This window comes from Erpetoichthys calabaricus, chromosome 9 (assembly GCF_900747795.2).
Source record: "Erpetoichthys calabaricus chromosome 9, fErpCal1.3, whole genome shotgun sequence".
NCBI lineage: Eukaryota > Metazoa > Chordata > Cladistia > Polypteriformes > Polypteridae > Erpetoichthys > Erpetoichthys calabaricus.
The window spans coordinates 142,235,681-142,251,872 of NC_041402.2; the positions used below are offsets into that span (position 1 = coordinate 142,235,681).

At 34.7% G+C, this 16,192-nt stretch overlaps 1 protein-coding gene across 2 annotated transcripts in view; it reads right to left on the minus strand.

Moving 5' to 3' along the window:
• alg9 (ALG9 alpha-1,2-mannosyltransferase) overlaps nt 1-16,192 on the minus strand; it is a 204,893-nt gene that overhangs the window by 154,385 nt on the left and 34,316 nt on the right. For both annotated transcript variants that reach the window (XM_051932271.1, XM_028810266.2), the window contains exons 4-8: nt 15,993-16,063; nt 11,848-11,936; nt 10,972-11,107; nt 10,662-10,749; nt 8,338-8,443 (exon numbers count right to left, since the gene is read on the minus strand). In XM_051932271.1, the coding sequence (XP_051788231.1) occupies nt 8,338-8,443; nt 10,662-10,749; nt 10,972-11,107; nt 11,848-11,936; nt 15,993-16,063 (490 nt within the window). The remainder of the gene's footprint in view (nt 1-8,337; nt 8,444-10,661; nt 10,750-10,971; nt 11,108-11,847; nt 11,937-15,992; nt 16,064-16,192) is intronic.

The following is a 16,192-nucleotide window of genomic DNA, read 5'->3' on the forward strand; positions in this document are numbered from 1 at the left end:
AATACAAAAATCAAAGGAACAAAGTACTGTTGTTTAAGTGGCCTTTTGATTGGAAATGTATAATAACTGAGGCTTTCAGCTCTGAAATATCCAACAAAATAATAAATAGATATTTTTCACACGTAATAAAATAGTAAGCTCGGGACCTTTACCTAAATGTACTTAATTTTAAGACAGAAAACAAGGAAATGTAATTCAAATAGTAATAACAGAAAAGAGGGCCCCCGTCCTCAGTAAACTTTCAGAGAGACCACAATATGAATGAAAACAAATTGCAAAATATTCAAATCACTAAAAATCAAGAACAACTGTGCTATCAAACTTATCTTTTTAAAGTGGATGCTTCCTCAGAATTCAAAATACTGTAGCATCTTGGCCAGGATGCAGAGTGGCTGCTCTGAGACACCTGGATCTGGCAAGAGAAGCAGAGAGCACCACGGACAGCAGACTATCAAGTAGACCAGGATAACATGCAACAGATTCACACTGTGTGACAAACAGTGGTGGGACTGTGTTTGGGTGACATAAAAAGGATAGGCAGGGCTGGAGTGGGCAGTCAGACCTTTCTTTTGCAATGGTGGCAGGTACAGTGGTGAACGCGTCAGCTGGGTTGAAAAGGTGTGCAGTGGTGATTTTCATCCATACTGAAAAGAGCACTGGAGTTGCAGAAACCTCAGTGAGTTCAAAAGTGGAGTGAGAATACAGGTAGTGGACCTGTGACCTGAGACCAGACACTTGGGAGAAGGCCATAAGTAGAGGAGTGAGCTATGAAACAGATAGAACGTTCTGGAGTAGCTAGGATGTCCCTCACGGTCAGAACAAGACAAGTATGTTAAACATGGCCCATATCAACTGTTATATTTGTCAAAGACCCCCTTTAAATGTACATTTCTATATATAATGCAGCTGTAGTACTAATATGTAGATAAAATAATTATGGGATGCTCCTAATGACCAAAAAAAAAAACAAGTAAAAAAAAAAAACGTGACACACCTAAGTGTCATAAAGAAATTTATTGTTTTGGCATGATGGCATAGATGTGACAATTTCATAAAGGATATTTTAGGGTGACTTCACACCTGCTCTGTTCACTTTTTAAGGCCACCAATGTGTCAGGACTGGCCATCCTTCCACATCTTTTCCACTAACTTGATTGTAATTTGTGGACAGAAAATGCCTTTACATTTCCAGTTGTGTTAAATGTTTCTATCATAAAATCAATTAGCTGTTGTAATTAACTTATGAAAAACTGTCTGCAGCAATTAATTCTGCATTTGAAAAATTACTTTTGATTTTTTTTTTTCATAAATACATAATAATTGTATTCTTAAGTTAAAAAGTAATACCTAAGCCAAATATGTAGTAAGCAGCTTTTGTTGTTATCAAAATATCTGCAGTGACAAATTCTGTATTTTGGCATTTAATGGTTATCATTCATCCTTAAGAAATGCCTAATCATTTTATGTTATACTGTTTAGCAACAATTTGGCACCAGGTGTCCACCTGTTTGGAAACATAGTGTCTCTTTCTGGAAACATTAAAACTCTTGCACCTTATCAATCTCTCAAAACAAGTACTGCAGCAGCAGTTTTTTTATATTTTAGAAAAAACAAAAAATTATACAAACAAACACACACACACACACACTATACAACATCACTCCGAAGCAACACGTAAACAATTTTTAACTATGTACATATATTTACTGTATATACTCATCTAAACCTTTACTTTCAAAAATTATTTTTCACATCAGTACTGAAACCATTTTACCACAAGACACAGAAAAAAACGTACATTTTATGCAAAACATTGTTTTTTTTTTGTGCTATAGTTCACCCATCTTCTACTGCCTTCTGCTGCAGTTGCCGCACATTGCATTGCATTTTAATTTATTTTTCTTTGTGTTGTTACTTTTTTTCTTGCATTTCACATCTGGAAACCTAAGTACATACATACATTTTCATACTAACTTCTTCCATTGCTGGGTTAAAGGGGTGATGAAGTGACATTCGATCAAGGGAAATGTCATCAGGTGAAACTTTGAGAGGCACAAGTACAGGATAATAGTATGCTGTAAAAGTTTCTTGCAAAAAATGTGGAAGTTACAAAGACATCATAGTTTATTTACACAAAATACAATGTGCACTGTTTGTACTTATGCAAAGCCTTTAAGTGTGTTACTGGTCTGTTTGTGTGTTTCCTTTCTGAACAATTGTTTAGAAAAGACCACATTACAATTCTTTTTACTTGAATGTTTATTTAAAGTTTGTTTTGATATTTTTATGTATGCTGTTTATAAAATATTGCAATACGTATTCAATTAACATTTAACGCAAAAGAACTAAAAGCAAAATAAGTCATAAACCTCCTGCACCCTTTTCTTGATCTGAGCCAGCACATTAGCCAGCCCACAGACAGGGGAGGCACACATTGGATTTAGTGATTACTAAAGGATTAAAAGTTGATGTAAAGCAGATTGTGGATATCAGTTTATCATACCATTTTTTCTTATTTAATGTAAAAATACTGATAGCTACAACTAATGAGAAGCATATTGTTACAAAATGCTATTACGATACATCTGCAGCTTCAAAGTTTGCCAACATTCTAAACAACCAGTCCATTTGTAGTGCTTACTACGACTGCGATAATAATGTAAATAGTAAGGTGGAAAAGTTTAATACTAAAGTTAGAGCTGATGCTGACATAGTTACAAATGAAAAGATAGTTAAAAAAATCCTCCAGCACAATTATACTATGGAAGACCCAATGAGTGTCTAATTTAAAGAAAACATGCCAGAGAGCTGAGAGTAAATGGAGAAAAACTAAATTGATAGTTTACTATAAAATACTGAAGGCTAAAATGACAGAAAACAACAACATAGTCTGTCTGGAGAGGTGGTGCTAATTATCTAAAATCTATATATATAAAATCCCTATGTGCGTCCAGGTGTCTGTGTGTGGGTGTCTTCTGGTGAAGTGCGCATGCGCGGGGCATGGTGCGGCGCGCAATATTGCTGTCAGAGAAAGTTAGAGGCGTTTTACGGAAATACAAACCAGTATTACTGCGAGAGGAAATTAAAGGTACACAATACAGTGACGCATATTACAGCCACATACAAGCCAGTATTACTGTCAGAGGAGATTAAAGGCATATTACCGACGCGCACGCCTGTATTACCGCCAGAGAAAATTAAAGGTATATTACGGACGTACGGACGTATATTACGGATGTACAAGCCAGCGGACGTACAAGACGGTATCCTTCAATAAGGGCGCGCACAGGCATCCTTCAATAAGGGCGCGCACAAAAAGGCGAGCCTCAAAAGGACGACCTCAATTGGGCACAGCGAATAAAGGCACGCGTAAATAAAGATCTGCACCTGTTGCTCTTCACATATTCCAGAGCCATTTGAACTAAATTATCTACCCGCCCTTATTGAATAGAGCCGTACAAGACAGTATTACTGTCACAGAAAATTAAAGACACACAATACACGGCGGCAGCCCACGAAGAACAGTCAGCTCAGCAAGTAAACATCAACAAAAGAAAGGCAGAAAGAAAAAAAAATACGACCAACAAAAAGAATGAGGTCAAAGTCCCTTGCCATTTAATATGGACTGTTCCAACTAATGTTTATGCACTACTGTTCTAGCGCCCGTTATTGTAACGGGCTAAATGACTAGTTATAAATAATAATGCTGGTTATCCAAGCAGTTTTATTCTCTACTATTTGCTAATTCCATGTCACACAATGGAATGCCTCCAAAAAACTTCCAGTGAAACTTTTGCTATATTTTTTAAACACAATACTAATAATATTGGAAATAATATAGTATATAAAGCTGATCCTATTAAATTCTGAGGTTCCATTTTAAGCAAATTAAATTCTTTCACCAGGATAGATTTGCCTGATCTATATATAGTATAATTTCTCAACTGAAACCCTCTACCTACGTCCTTGACCCAATACCAACAAGCTTTTTCAAAAAAGTATCCAATGTGCTAATTGATAGTGTACTTGATATAGTAAATTCATCATTAGATACTGGGGTCTTCCCAGACTGTCTCAAGACTGCTGTTGTTAAACCCCCGCTCAAGAAAAATAATCTCGACTCTTCTATTTTTGACAATTTTAGACATATTTCTATCCTGCCTTTCTTAAGTATAATTCTAGAAAAGGCAGTCATTACATAGCTAAAGGATCACTTCAACAAATATGTTATTCTTCACAAGTTTCAGTCAGGATTTAGTACAAATCACAGTACAGAAACTGCACTGGTTAAAGTAGCAAATGACTTACAGGTTAATGTGGACAGAGGCCATTTATCTGTTCTCATCCTCTTAAATCTAAGTGCAGCATTTGATACCATTGACCACAATATTCTTATAAATCGCCTTACTCTGGCAATGTCTTAAATTGGTTTGAGTCTTACTTAACAGGTAGAAAATTCTTTGTTAGGTGTGGTAATTATACTTCGGAGACACATGATATTCTATTTGGTGTTCCACAAGGATCTATCCTGGGTCCAATGCTCTTTTCAATCTACATGCTTCCATTATGTCAGATTATCTCAACGCATAACATGAGCTACCACAGCTATGCAGATGACACACAACTGTATTTATCAATAGCGCTTGATGACCCCGACTCTCTTGGTTCACTAACTCAATGTCTTACTTGTGTTTCTGACTGGATGAGTAGTAATTTTCTCAAACTACATAAGGAGAAAACAGAAATCTTAGTTGTTGGCAAAAATGGATATAGTAAGAGTATTAGAAATAAACTTTAGGCTTAAAATTCAACACAAAGGTAAAGAATTTAGGGATAATTATTGACTCTAACCTAAATTTTAAAAGGCATATTAATCAGATTATCAGGACAGTGTTTTTTCACCCTGGGAATACAGAAAAAGTTGTATCCCTTATAACTTTGCAAGATGTTGAAAAATTAGTTCACACTTTTGTTTTTTGTTGGCTAGATTACTGTAATGCACTCCTTTCAGGACTACCCAAGAAAGACATCAATTGGTTGCAACTAGTGCAAAATGCAGCTGCCAGAATCTTAATTATGAAAAGAAAATCCGAGCACATCTCTCCAATTTTCAAGTTGTTACATTGGTTATCTGTGCCATTCAGAATTGACTTTCAAATACTACTTATGGTTTACAAAGCCTTAAATAATCTTGCTCGTCATAAATTTTGGAAGGCCTGTCACCTTACACTCCAAATCGTAACCTTCAATTTTCAAATGAGGGTCTGCTTATAATTCCAAGAGCTAAACTTAAAAGAAATGGTGAGGCAGCCTTCTGCTGTTATGCACTTAAAATCAGGAGTAGTTTACCAATAGAAATTCACCAGGCTAAAACAGTGGAGCATTTTAAAAAACTGCTAAAACCCATTATTATAACATGGCTTTCTCATAGCTACATTTTAGTGTACCCCTGATAAACCATATATGCATTGAATCTTCATTTTCTTTATGGCTCTGAAATTCATACTAATCCTTAATTTTATTGGCTGTTTTTTTTTCCAGGTTTTTCTGGGGTGCCGATCTGCGCTATCTCCATCTGGAGTTTTTCCTGTCTTCAAATCCAATGGATCTTACTTTATTTCTTGTTATTGAGTATTGCCTAATCTTATTGATGTTTTTTTATAAATGTTTCTTTCTTTATCTTGTAAAGCACTTTGAGCTGTACCATTTGTATGAAAATTTTCTTTTCCACTATTCTCATTTTTCTTTTATTTCTAACTCTGTTATTGGGTCTTGTAGTATTCCTCTGTCATCTCCACTCTCATCTCAATCTCATTTAACGTTTTCTTGTTCCCTGTCCACTTTGACAAAATCTGCTTCTGTTACTTATGCTTTTCTACATAAGGATGTCTTCAAGTCCTACCCATTCAGTCAGCCTTGGAACATGATTTATCACTGTTTGTTCCTCTTGACTGGATCCTAAATTTTTAAAAACATCACTTTTGACTCTAGAAATCCCAGTCATCAGCACAAACAATTCAAATGTGTGCACTGCCTGTATATTACTTCCCATAAACAATGGGAAAGTATGTCAACTTTCAAACACACATAAAGTGGAGTTAATGGTAGCCAGCAAGCAGTGAACAGAAGTTAGAACTAAAAGCTAACTTTGTCCATGTGTCAGACCCATTCACATTCTTAATTTCTATAAACGCTATGCCTACTGCAGCTTCTATGCAGCAGACCAGTATAGTTAGTAATAGGCAGAGAGAAAAAAAAACCAACTACAATGGTATCAGAGAATCAAGAGACAGACTAGAATCTAAACAGTGTGTGCTTTTGTGTTAGTCAGAATACTGTACCAGTCATTCTCAAATTTAGTCCTCTGCTGCCCTACAGCTATAAAGATTTGTTTCAAGCACAGTACGTAATTTTTACTTTTATTCACTCTTATAGCTTAATTAGTTGCCCTTTCTCTTATTTTGTAAAGAAATTAATTACTATGAGAATTGCATTTATAAGAATTTAAGACGTATCTGCAAGTCTTTTAAGTTCACTTTTTCAATGAAGCTGGCTCTCTTAATTGTATCCAAATACTGACAATCAATCACCAGCAGAACAGACATTTGAGTTTCAGCAAAAATGCAATTCTCTGTATGTAGTTCTGCATTTTAAAGGGTTTTTGTTCATACTTAATTGAATTTATTTTATATTTTGAATTGAAATTAAACAAGTTATTATTTTTACCGTCTTGGTTTTCATTACATCTGCAACGTTTTGGTACTGGTCATGTGACTGAGTTGTTTTGCTTATTATATCACAAACACTATGTATAAATATGCCAGTGACTGTGCTTTTAGCTTATCCCTTGGTTCATACAAAAACCCTTTATTTGTGGTAGTTAATTTCAAAACACATAGGCCCTTACATCAAGTTTTTACCTTCTGGCTTTGAACTCTTTGTTCTTAGACTCAATCTTTGTCTTGCCCCTTTGGTTTTGGTTGCTCAGTTTAATTTAATTTAATTTTAATCCCCCAAACTATGCGACTCTTCAATTCCACCCCGGGGGATAAACGTTAACATTATTCAAAGTTGTTGTCTGTTTTTACCTACATTTTTATTACTCTTTAATATTGTTTTTTTGTATCAGTATGCTGCGGCTGGAGTATGTGAATTTCCCCTTGGGATTAATAAAGTATCTATCTGTCTATCTATCTAATTTTGCTTCATGGTATTTTGACCCTTACCTTCTATTTTTTGACTATAATTTTTGTCTCCCATCATCCATCTCCTCCATAACAAGAGTAGACAACACTGAATGCTCACTTTTGTGCTAACAGCTTAAGTAACCAGAACAAAATACTTGAGAAAACAAAATAATGAATTTGTATGTGTTAATTAATCTATCACTGAGTAAAAATATATTAACATAACCAGTTTATGATTTCTGGTTGGATATAAAAAAAACCTAACCAAAAAGAAACAAAGAGAAAATTAGTAACTTTGCAGGGGCATGAACTTACAGCCACAGTGTGCAATTACAACTGAAAATAAGAATAAGAACCATAGTACTATAATTAAAAGAAAAATCAGTAGAGAATGAGAATTGGGAGATTGGCAGGTTGGATGTGCAAGGATGGTTGGTGTCTGTCGATTGCGGCAGGCTAGTCGGGGGAAAAAAGTCCAGGGCCAGTTTTTGGTACTAATCCAATTCCAATACCAAGCCACATATTTTAGATCATGCTGTGCCCGGTGTTTATGTTTTTTAGCCCAATGAAAATGCACCTTCCTTTTTTGTTAACGGAGAGTTGAAGTCAGTTATGTCACTAGCTGGCACACACCATTCTTCACAGGATTCAGCTCATTTTGCTTTCTGATATATTGTTTTTAACATTACTGTTGTACTCAGCTGTTGGCTTATTGCCTCCAGCTTATCTGTTACTTTGCATACAGTATGTCATCCTCCTTAAGCCCTATTAATAAGAGTCACAGACTACACCTCTCTAGATGCCATTTGCACAATTCCACATTGCTGATATCCTGTAAAACCTCTGTGAATTAAAAGCTATTCAAATCTAGTCTTGCCTATTTTCTACTGATTTGCACAAGCACATGAACTACTAGTGTCCATTTATCTGTTTCAAAAAGCATAGTGGACACACAAGACTAGCTTGGCAAATTGAAAGGCTTAAAGGGAACACACAAATATATCTAATACTAATGTTATTAGATTTTAATGGAGGATTTATTTAAAGATGATCAATGACTAATAAAAAGAAAAACAAAAAAGAAAATTCATTACAGAAGCTAAAGGGGACTAGCACCTTTAATATATCATACCTTAAACAGGCAGCTTACCGTACAGATCAGGTCCATGAGCTGTGAAGACATTGTACAACACAATGTTGAGTGGTGCATTCACTAGTTTTCCATAGTAATAACTATCAATTGCAACAACAGGACCCTAGAGAGAAGAATAGAAAGAGGAATGGGAAAATAATAATAACACAAATAAAAATATTAAAATTTCACTAGACAACAATTTTGATCATTATCATGCCATCATTTCATTGCCTGCTAAACAGATCTAAATACTGTATGTCAGAAACACATTTAAATGAATACTCGTATCTCATTGGGCATCACGATGGCGTAGTGGTAACGCTTCCACCTTGCAGTGAGGAGACCAGGGTTCATATCCTGGACCTTCCTGTGTGGAGTTTGCTTGGTCTCCCTGTATCTGCATGGGTTTACTCCCACATTAGACATTGACTAACTGACTGGCTATCTCATTTCCAAATAATTATCAGTGCTGCGAATGTTTATAGACAACAAACACAAGAATTACAATGCACAAATGGCAATACCCACCAGGTACAGAGTTATACTTTTACAGAAAAAAAATAACACCACACAAACTCATTATCCAAAGAGACATTATCCAACTTTTTTATTCTCATATTCAAGGTACAGTTAGTGCATCAGTCAATCTATTGTCGCACATTTAGAGTCACTAGTCATCCTAACTTGTGTGTCTGGGAAGTGGAAGGAAACCGTGGAACCAGGAGAAAACTCTACACCAGGGGTTTTCAACCTCGGTCCAGGGATCCCAATGTGGCTGCAGGTTTTTGTTCCAACCAGGTTCTGTTTTTAATTGGACTCCTGGGTTAATTAAGTGAACTGTTATTTCCCAGATTCTGTGTTTTGGGAACAATATAAAAATTAGAAAAAAAAAAAAAGTTTGTTAAAAATTTTTTGTTAAAAAGTACTAAGCAATTATATGGGAATAATGTTGTTTTTTTTTTTAACAATATTTTAGCTTTATTTTAATTCTGCTTTCCAGGTGTTCTAATTGTTTAATGACTCCATTATTTACTAATTAGTGAGTCTGATGCTAATGTAGTTAAAGCCCTTCATGATTCCACGTTGCTTGCCTGGGTGTTTGCTCTGCTTGTTTTCAATTGTCATTATTAAGATACAATGAAGAGAGCAAACTGCACAGAGAAAGAGCAAAATATAATGTAATCAACAAAAGCAAGTTAAGCATTTAAATCTATAGCAAAAATAGAAATATTTCTAAATGTCTTATAAATGTAAAAAATATGCTGCTGTGCTTTTCTGAATGTAGAATAAGAGAAGAGAAAAAAAATCAGCTAATTAATTGAGAACAGTGTTACCAGTTGTTGTCATTGATTATGAATCTGGCTGGAACAAAAACCTGCAGCCACAGTGGGTCCCCAGGACCAAGTTTGAAAACTGCATAAATACAGAGCTTTGGTCTGGAGCAATGAAGAAAGAAGGCTGCACCAATAACCAATTTTTCCATCAAAAAGACAGATAGCTGATGGATTAAATGAAATTAATTGCAGAGGTGTAGAAAGAGTGATGACTTTGATACCATATTAGATCAACAAAGAACAGAAATTGATATCCTTCATAACAATTCCAAACTATATTCAGTAATCACATATCTAGCTTACATACAAAGAGGCAAAACAACAAGCCAAGCGTAGTAAATATACTCACTTCAGAAAGCATAAAGAAGGGAATGATGGAAATTCCATATTCTGCCTCACGTGGCAAGTTACAAAACCATTTTAAAATGAATAAACATGTAATCAAATGGCAAAGTGTTTATCACAATACTAAACTCTGTGGCTTCTGAACATTTTGGGAAATGCCACTGATGGAACATAGCAATAGAAACATGCTAATTAATAAAAGAGCTCAAAACTATTACACTGTCGCCGTTTAGAGGTTGTGTACAACTCTGATTATTTAATTATTTGTGAAATCACTACATTAAAAGTTGGAATGATACTTTATACTTTAAACAGAGGGTGTGAAATCTTCTACTGGAAAAAAAATAATTTTATTTAACAATTAGAACAGTTTTATACTTGCAAGAATGAGGAAACTTATTTAGATGACATATGACATTGAATGCATTCTTCAACAGAGAAATGAGGGACCTAGACAACTCTGCCAACATCTGATTTGTGTGTTTACATAAATTTGAAACACATGATTTTGACAAAGAAAAACAATAATTGCAATACCCATAGAAGTAGAGATATTATATGCTGGGGATTCACTGTACAGTATCTACTAAAACTGAGATTTCCAAAAGTGCTAAGAACAGTTAATGAAGAAAATAATTATTCACAAATAATTTTTCTTACCAAAAAAAGGACAAGTGCAACAAGGGTCCAGCAAATAAAAGTCTTCCACTGTTTTTTCATTAACAACAGATCAAAAGCAATTGGCAACCTAGGTTAGAAAAAGAAGCACTTAATTTACTATGCTATCCCAGTTAAGAGTATGTGGGTGATAAAACATCGCATATGTTTGAAAATTATTGTTTCTGGCATTAATGTCTACATAATCTAAACAACCTTATTCAGCTCAAGTAGGAAGCAAGAAACTTTGGAAACTATGTCTATTTAAGAATTAAAATGCAAAATCATTTCCAAAATTTATTCAACAACTTACCCCAAGACGGCACTGAATGGCCATCCAATAATGGCTCCTGCTGCCACACCCAACACCGCTATAGAAGTCTTCTCTGTAAACCAGCCAGTCATGGCCACAACAGTAGCATACATACAGAAACTGCTGGGTAAGTAGGCTGAAGACACAAAAAGAAATATTGTTGGCAACCCACTTTGATGGAGTAAAACTGCCAACTTAAAGCAACCAGACTAAAAAGAATTCAGTAACTGGATTCCATCAAAATGCTTGTAATTATTAAAGATACTATACCTATTAGTTTCAATGTGAAAGCAATTCAATGTAGCCATTGTAATTAAATGACCCATTTTTCAACACTAAAGCTTTAGTAATATCTGTGGATATTGACAACAATTTATCTTAGGAGAAAGCCATGGACAAATCAGTAAAATGGAGTGTAGACAACAATAATTCCAGAGACACTGCAAAGTTTGGAAATGACTACCAGAATATTCAAAATGGTAAAACTCAACATTTTATCATGCAGAAGCAATCCCAACTATACCTTAGATACTTTTTCATAGAGATCTTGTTAAGAAATGACTTGGAACTTTTAGAGTATTATTAAAACATAAGTGGGCTGGAAATTCTGAAATTATGAGCGACATAATAAGTGCATTAAAACAGACGCTTTTCGAAGTCAGTACCAATAACATGGAAAATTGTTAAGTGAAGATCACAAGAAATTTAAATAAATAAATTCAAAGTGTATGAAGTCTTAAAGCAAACAAAACATATTGCCTATGGCGCTGCTAAAGGAGTTGAACGAAGTAATAATGAACAGTAAAAATATAATTTCTCAGTCTGAAAATATGCATATTAAAAACAAAAAAACCTAACTGGAAAAAGATCACTCACCAGCAACAGAGCAGAACATGCCAGTGCTCAAGACCAAAAAGGCCAGCATGAGACGGCCCACATGCAACCCAAATTTTTTACATACAGCTCTGAAAACAAAGGAAAGTTGTGCTTTAAACACAAACTAGTGTGGAATCATTTACAACATTATTATTTGATTTATAAAGAAATGTGGATACCTCAAAATTATATATATACAGTTAGGTCCATAAATATTTGGACAGAGACAACTTTTTTCTAATTTTGGTTCTGTACATTACCACAATGAATTTTAAATGAAACAACTCAGATGCAGTTGAAGTGCACACTTTCAGCTTTAATTCAGTGGGGTGAACAAAACGATTGCATAAAAATGTGAGGCAACTAAAGAATTTTTTAAACACAATCCCTTCATTTCAGGGGCTCAAAAGTAATTGGACAATTGACTCAAAGGCTATTTCATGGGCAGGTGTGGGCAAGTCCGTCATTATGTCATTATCAATTAAGCAGATAAAAGGCCTGGAGTTGATCTGAGGTGTGGTGCTTGCATGTGGAAGATTTTGCTGTGAACAGACAACATGTGGTCAAACTCCATGCAGGTGAAAGAAGCCATCCTTAAGCTGCGAAAACGGAAAAAACCCATCCAAGAAATTGCTACAATATTACGAGTGGCAAAATCTACAGTTTGGTACATCCTAAGAAAGAAAGAAAGCACTGGTGAACTCAGCAACGCAAAAAGACCTGAACGTCCACGGAAGACAACAGTGGTGGATGATCGCAGAATCATTTCCATGGTGAAAAGAAACACCTTCACAACAGCCAACCAAGTGAACAACACTCTCCAGGGGGTAGGCGTATCGCTATCCAAGTCTACCATAAAAAGAAGACTGTATGAAAGTAAATACAGAGGGTGCACTGCAAGGTGCAAGCCACTCATAAGCCTCAAGAATAGAAAGTCTAGATTGGACTTTGCTAAAGAATATCTAAAAAAGCCAGCACAGTTCTGGAAAAACATTCTTTGGACACATGAAACCAAGATCAACCTCTACCAGAATGATGGCAAGAAAAAAGTATGGAGAAGGCATGGTCTAAAGCATACCACATCATCTGTAAAACACAGTGGAGGCAGTATGATGGCTTGGGTGTGCATGGCTGCCAGTGGCACTGGGACACTAGTGTTTAATGATGATGTGACACAGGACAGAAGCAGCCGAATGAATTCTGAGGTGTTCAGAGACATACTGTCTGCTCAAATCCAGCTAAATGCAGTCAAATTGATTGGGCTGCGTTTCATGATACAGATGGACAATGACCCAAAACATACAGCCAAAGCAACCCAGGAGTTTATTAAAGCAAAGAAGTGGAAAATTCTTGAATGGCCAAGTCAGTCACCTGATCTTAACCCAATTGAGCATGCATTTCACTTGTTGAAGACTAAACTTCAGACAGAAAGGCCCACAAACAAACAGCAAATGAAAGCCGCTGCAGTAAAGGCCTGGCAGATCATTAAAAAGGAGGAAACCCAGCATCTGGTGATGTCCATGAGTTCAAGACTTCGGGCTGTCATTGCCAGCAAAGGGTTTTCAACCAAGTATTAGAAATGAACATTTTATTTCCAGTTATTTAATTTGTCCAATTAGTTTTGAGCCCCTGAAATGAAGGGATTGTGTTAAAAAATGCTTTAGTTGCCTCACATTTTTATGCAATCGTTTTGTTCACCCCACTGAATTAAAACTAAAAGTCTGCACTTCAACTGCATCTGAGTTGTTTGATTTAAAATTCATTGTGGTAACGTACAGAACCAAAATTAGAAAAAAGTTGTCTCTGTCCAAATATTTATGGACCTAACTGTATATGCTGCAGTCCTGTTAAAAGGACATCCTCAAAAAAAAATTACAATATACAACATACAGCCCAAAAGATTCTAGATGCTCAGAAGCACTGGCCCAGAGAAATACGTGAAGAACATTGAAAGGCTTCTTTAGGAAGAGGCTGTCAAAATGCAGCAACAATAATGACAATGATACTACTTTGCAGGTGCCTGGGGTACATTTTCACACCAAGTCTGGCTTTTGAAAAGTTCCTTTTTTATTTCTGTGTTTTGAGTTGTTGGTTTTGCTTTTCAGATATGTTTTCAGTTTAGTGAAACCACCTGTATGTGTAACACTGGAACAGACTACTACGACGCAAGCCTAATAAGTATGAATACATATTCCTCACACAGCTTGTGTCAATTCAGACTATAAGTGATGTGATTTTTGGATAAGACCTAAACCTGGCTTATGCCACTAATAAAAAATAACATCACCAAAATAAGGATATTACATTGATTACCGGCACAAGTTATCTTTAAGCTATTCTCAACATTTATTCATTGGATTTGGGAAGTAGTGGCTAGTTGTCTTTTTTAATGCTAATGAAACTGCATATGTTATTACTGAATAAGAGTTTCCTCTCTTCAGTTTACTGTATTATTGATCTACATAACTTCTTTGTTTTGACTTTTCCTTTAATATTTTGTGTAACATCAATAGGTAACAGAGACAATTTCACTGCTATGACTTAAGAATGCTATTTTGATAATGTGCAACAATATTTTATTATGTAAAGTTATAGTGCAATGTTCCTTGGTGGATTTGCTTTCTTACCGTTTATTAAAATTAATTAAAAAACAACATTACCAATCCAAAGAAAAAATGAATGGGAAAAAAGGGTTTACCTATTTTTCATTCATCTAACTTGATTGTTATAGTTGAAAAAATATTATGTAACAGAACAACATGGAGTAGTGAGAAAAATGCATTTCAGAACAGAATATTAATCAGAGTTTCATAAAAGAAGGCATTATTTTAAACCTGAGGCTATATTTATGGGCCACTGGTAAAATGAATAATCTGTATGATCATATATCAAACAATTCTATGTTGGCCAAGTTTATTGGTTATCCAAGACTAAAAAGTAGTACATTTAGGAACATGTTCATTACCAGTGCTGTAAAAGTTTTGAATTGCATTAGGTGATGATTCGTCACCAATTTCCTCAAAAAGATATAATGTACTCTATAAATTTTATAATCTTATTGCCGAGACTCTAGGTATATAATCACATCACAATCACATCATTGCAATGTCTAAATTTTCTTTCATGGTTTATGTTACATTATTATTCTTTAATAATGTCAATCATACATGAGTCTGTTTACTTTAATTGTTCACAGATCTCACCTTTACAATGACAACATATTCAGCCAAATTCATTGGGGCCATTACAAAATATTGTGGCAAACTCTAGAAAAATAATGCCTATTCAATCTTCTGATTAAACATGTATTGCCATGTTCTTAGAAAAAATAAGACTACTATACAGCAGTCTATAGTACTTCATCTACTAGATGACAGGGATAAAAATGTAATTTTCAAAAGTGCTTGCTTTTTTTCCTCAATATTAAATAAATAATATGTAATTGGAGGGATAACCATATGTCTCTTCACCACTTATGCTGCAAGTCTTCCTAATTTAATCTGCTCATTTCTGATAGTTGTCCAGTGGTGAATATAATAATAACTATTAATAAGTATTAGTTAACAGTATCACTTAAATCTGCTCCCATCACTCTTTAAATTGAATAAACAACACGACATTCCAGGATTATGTAGATTGTAATCCATAATTAAACTATGACTAAATATTGTATAAAACATTTTATGTGCTCCCATTAATAAAAGCGTGACTGTTTTTTTTTTTCAAAACGTAAATTAAAAAAAAAAAGTTATTCTTTTAGATTTACTGATATGCACAAATAGAGATGTCCAAATATGACAGCAGTTTGATTCATAGTTTGAATTATGTTGCAGGAAAAGTACAACATAATACTGGAATTAATAGAAAAATAGGATACAGCATTTCCGGTCTATAGATTTACAGTAGCATTCTAACTAAGTCTTGAGTGTAGCTACAAAATATAAGTCAACCAGAAACACAATAAATTACAATGCATAAAATATAAGTGGAATATCCTTTCATTTTAACAGCATGGTGGTCACTCATAATGAGAGTATGAACTGATGCAATAATAAAAAAGTAGTAATGTGGGCTTTGAACCAAGGCTTCAATATTGACCTAAATTGATAACATAACAGTTTGCCATCTTTTGCTTTTCAACTTACTTATAAAAGTAGAGCTCACAGATGCAGCAAACAAAAGCTAAAAGGCATCGTAAAAAGTAAAACACCAGGACCTGCAAAGAATCAAAAAAGGAAACACTGTATTATACCTACATTAGTAACTCCTCTCATAAATAGAACTGAACATCTAGAGACTAAGAGTTTACAAAATGAACACAAAAAAAGTAAGTTATAGCCTTCCA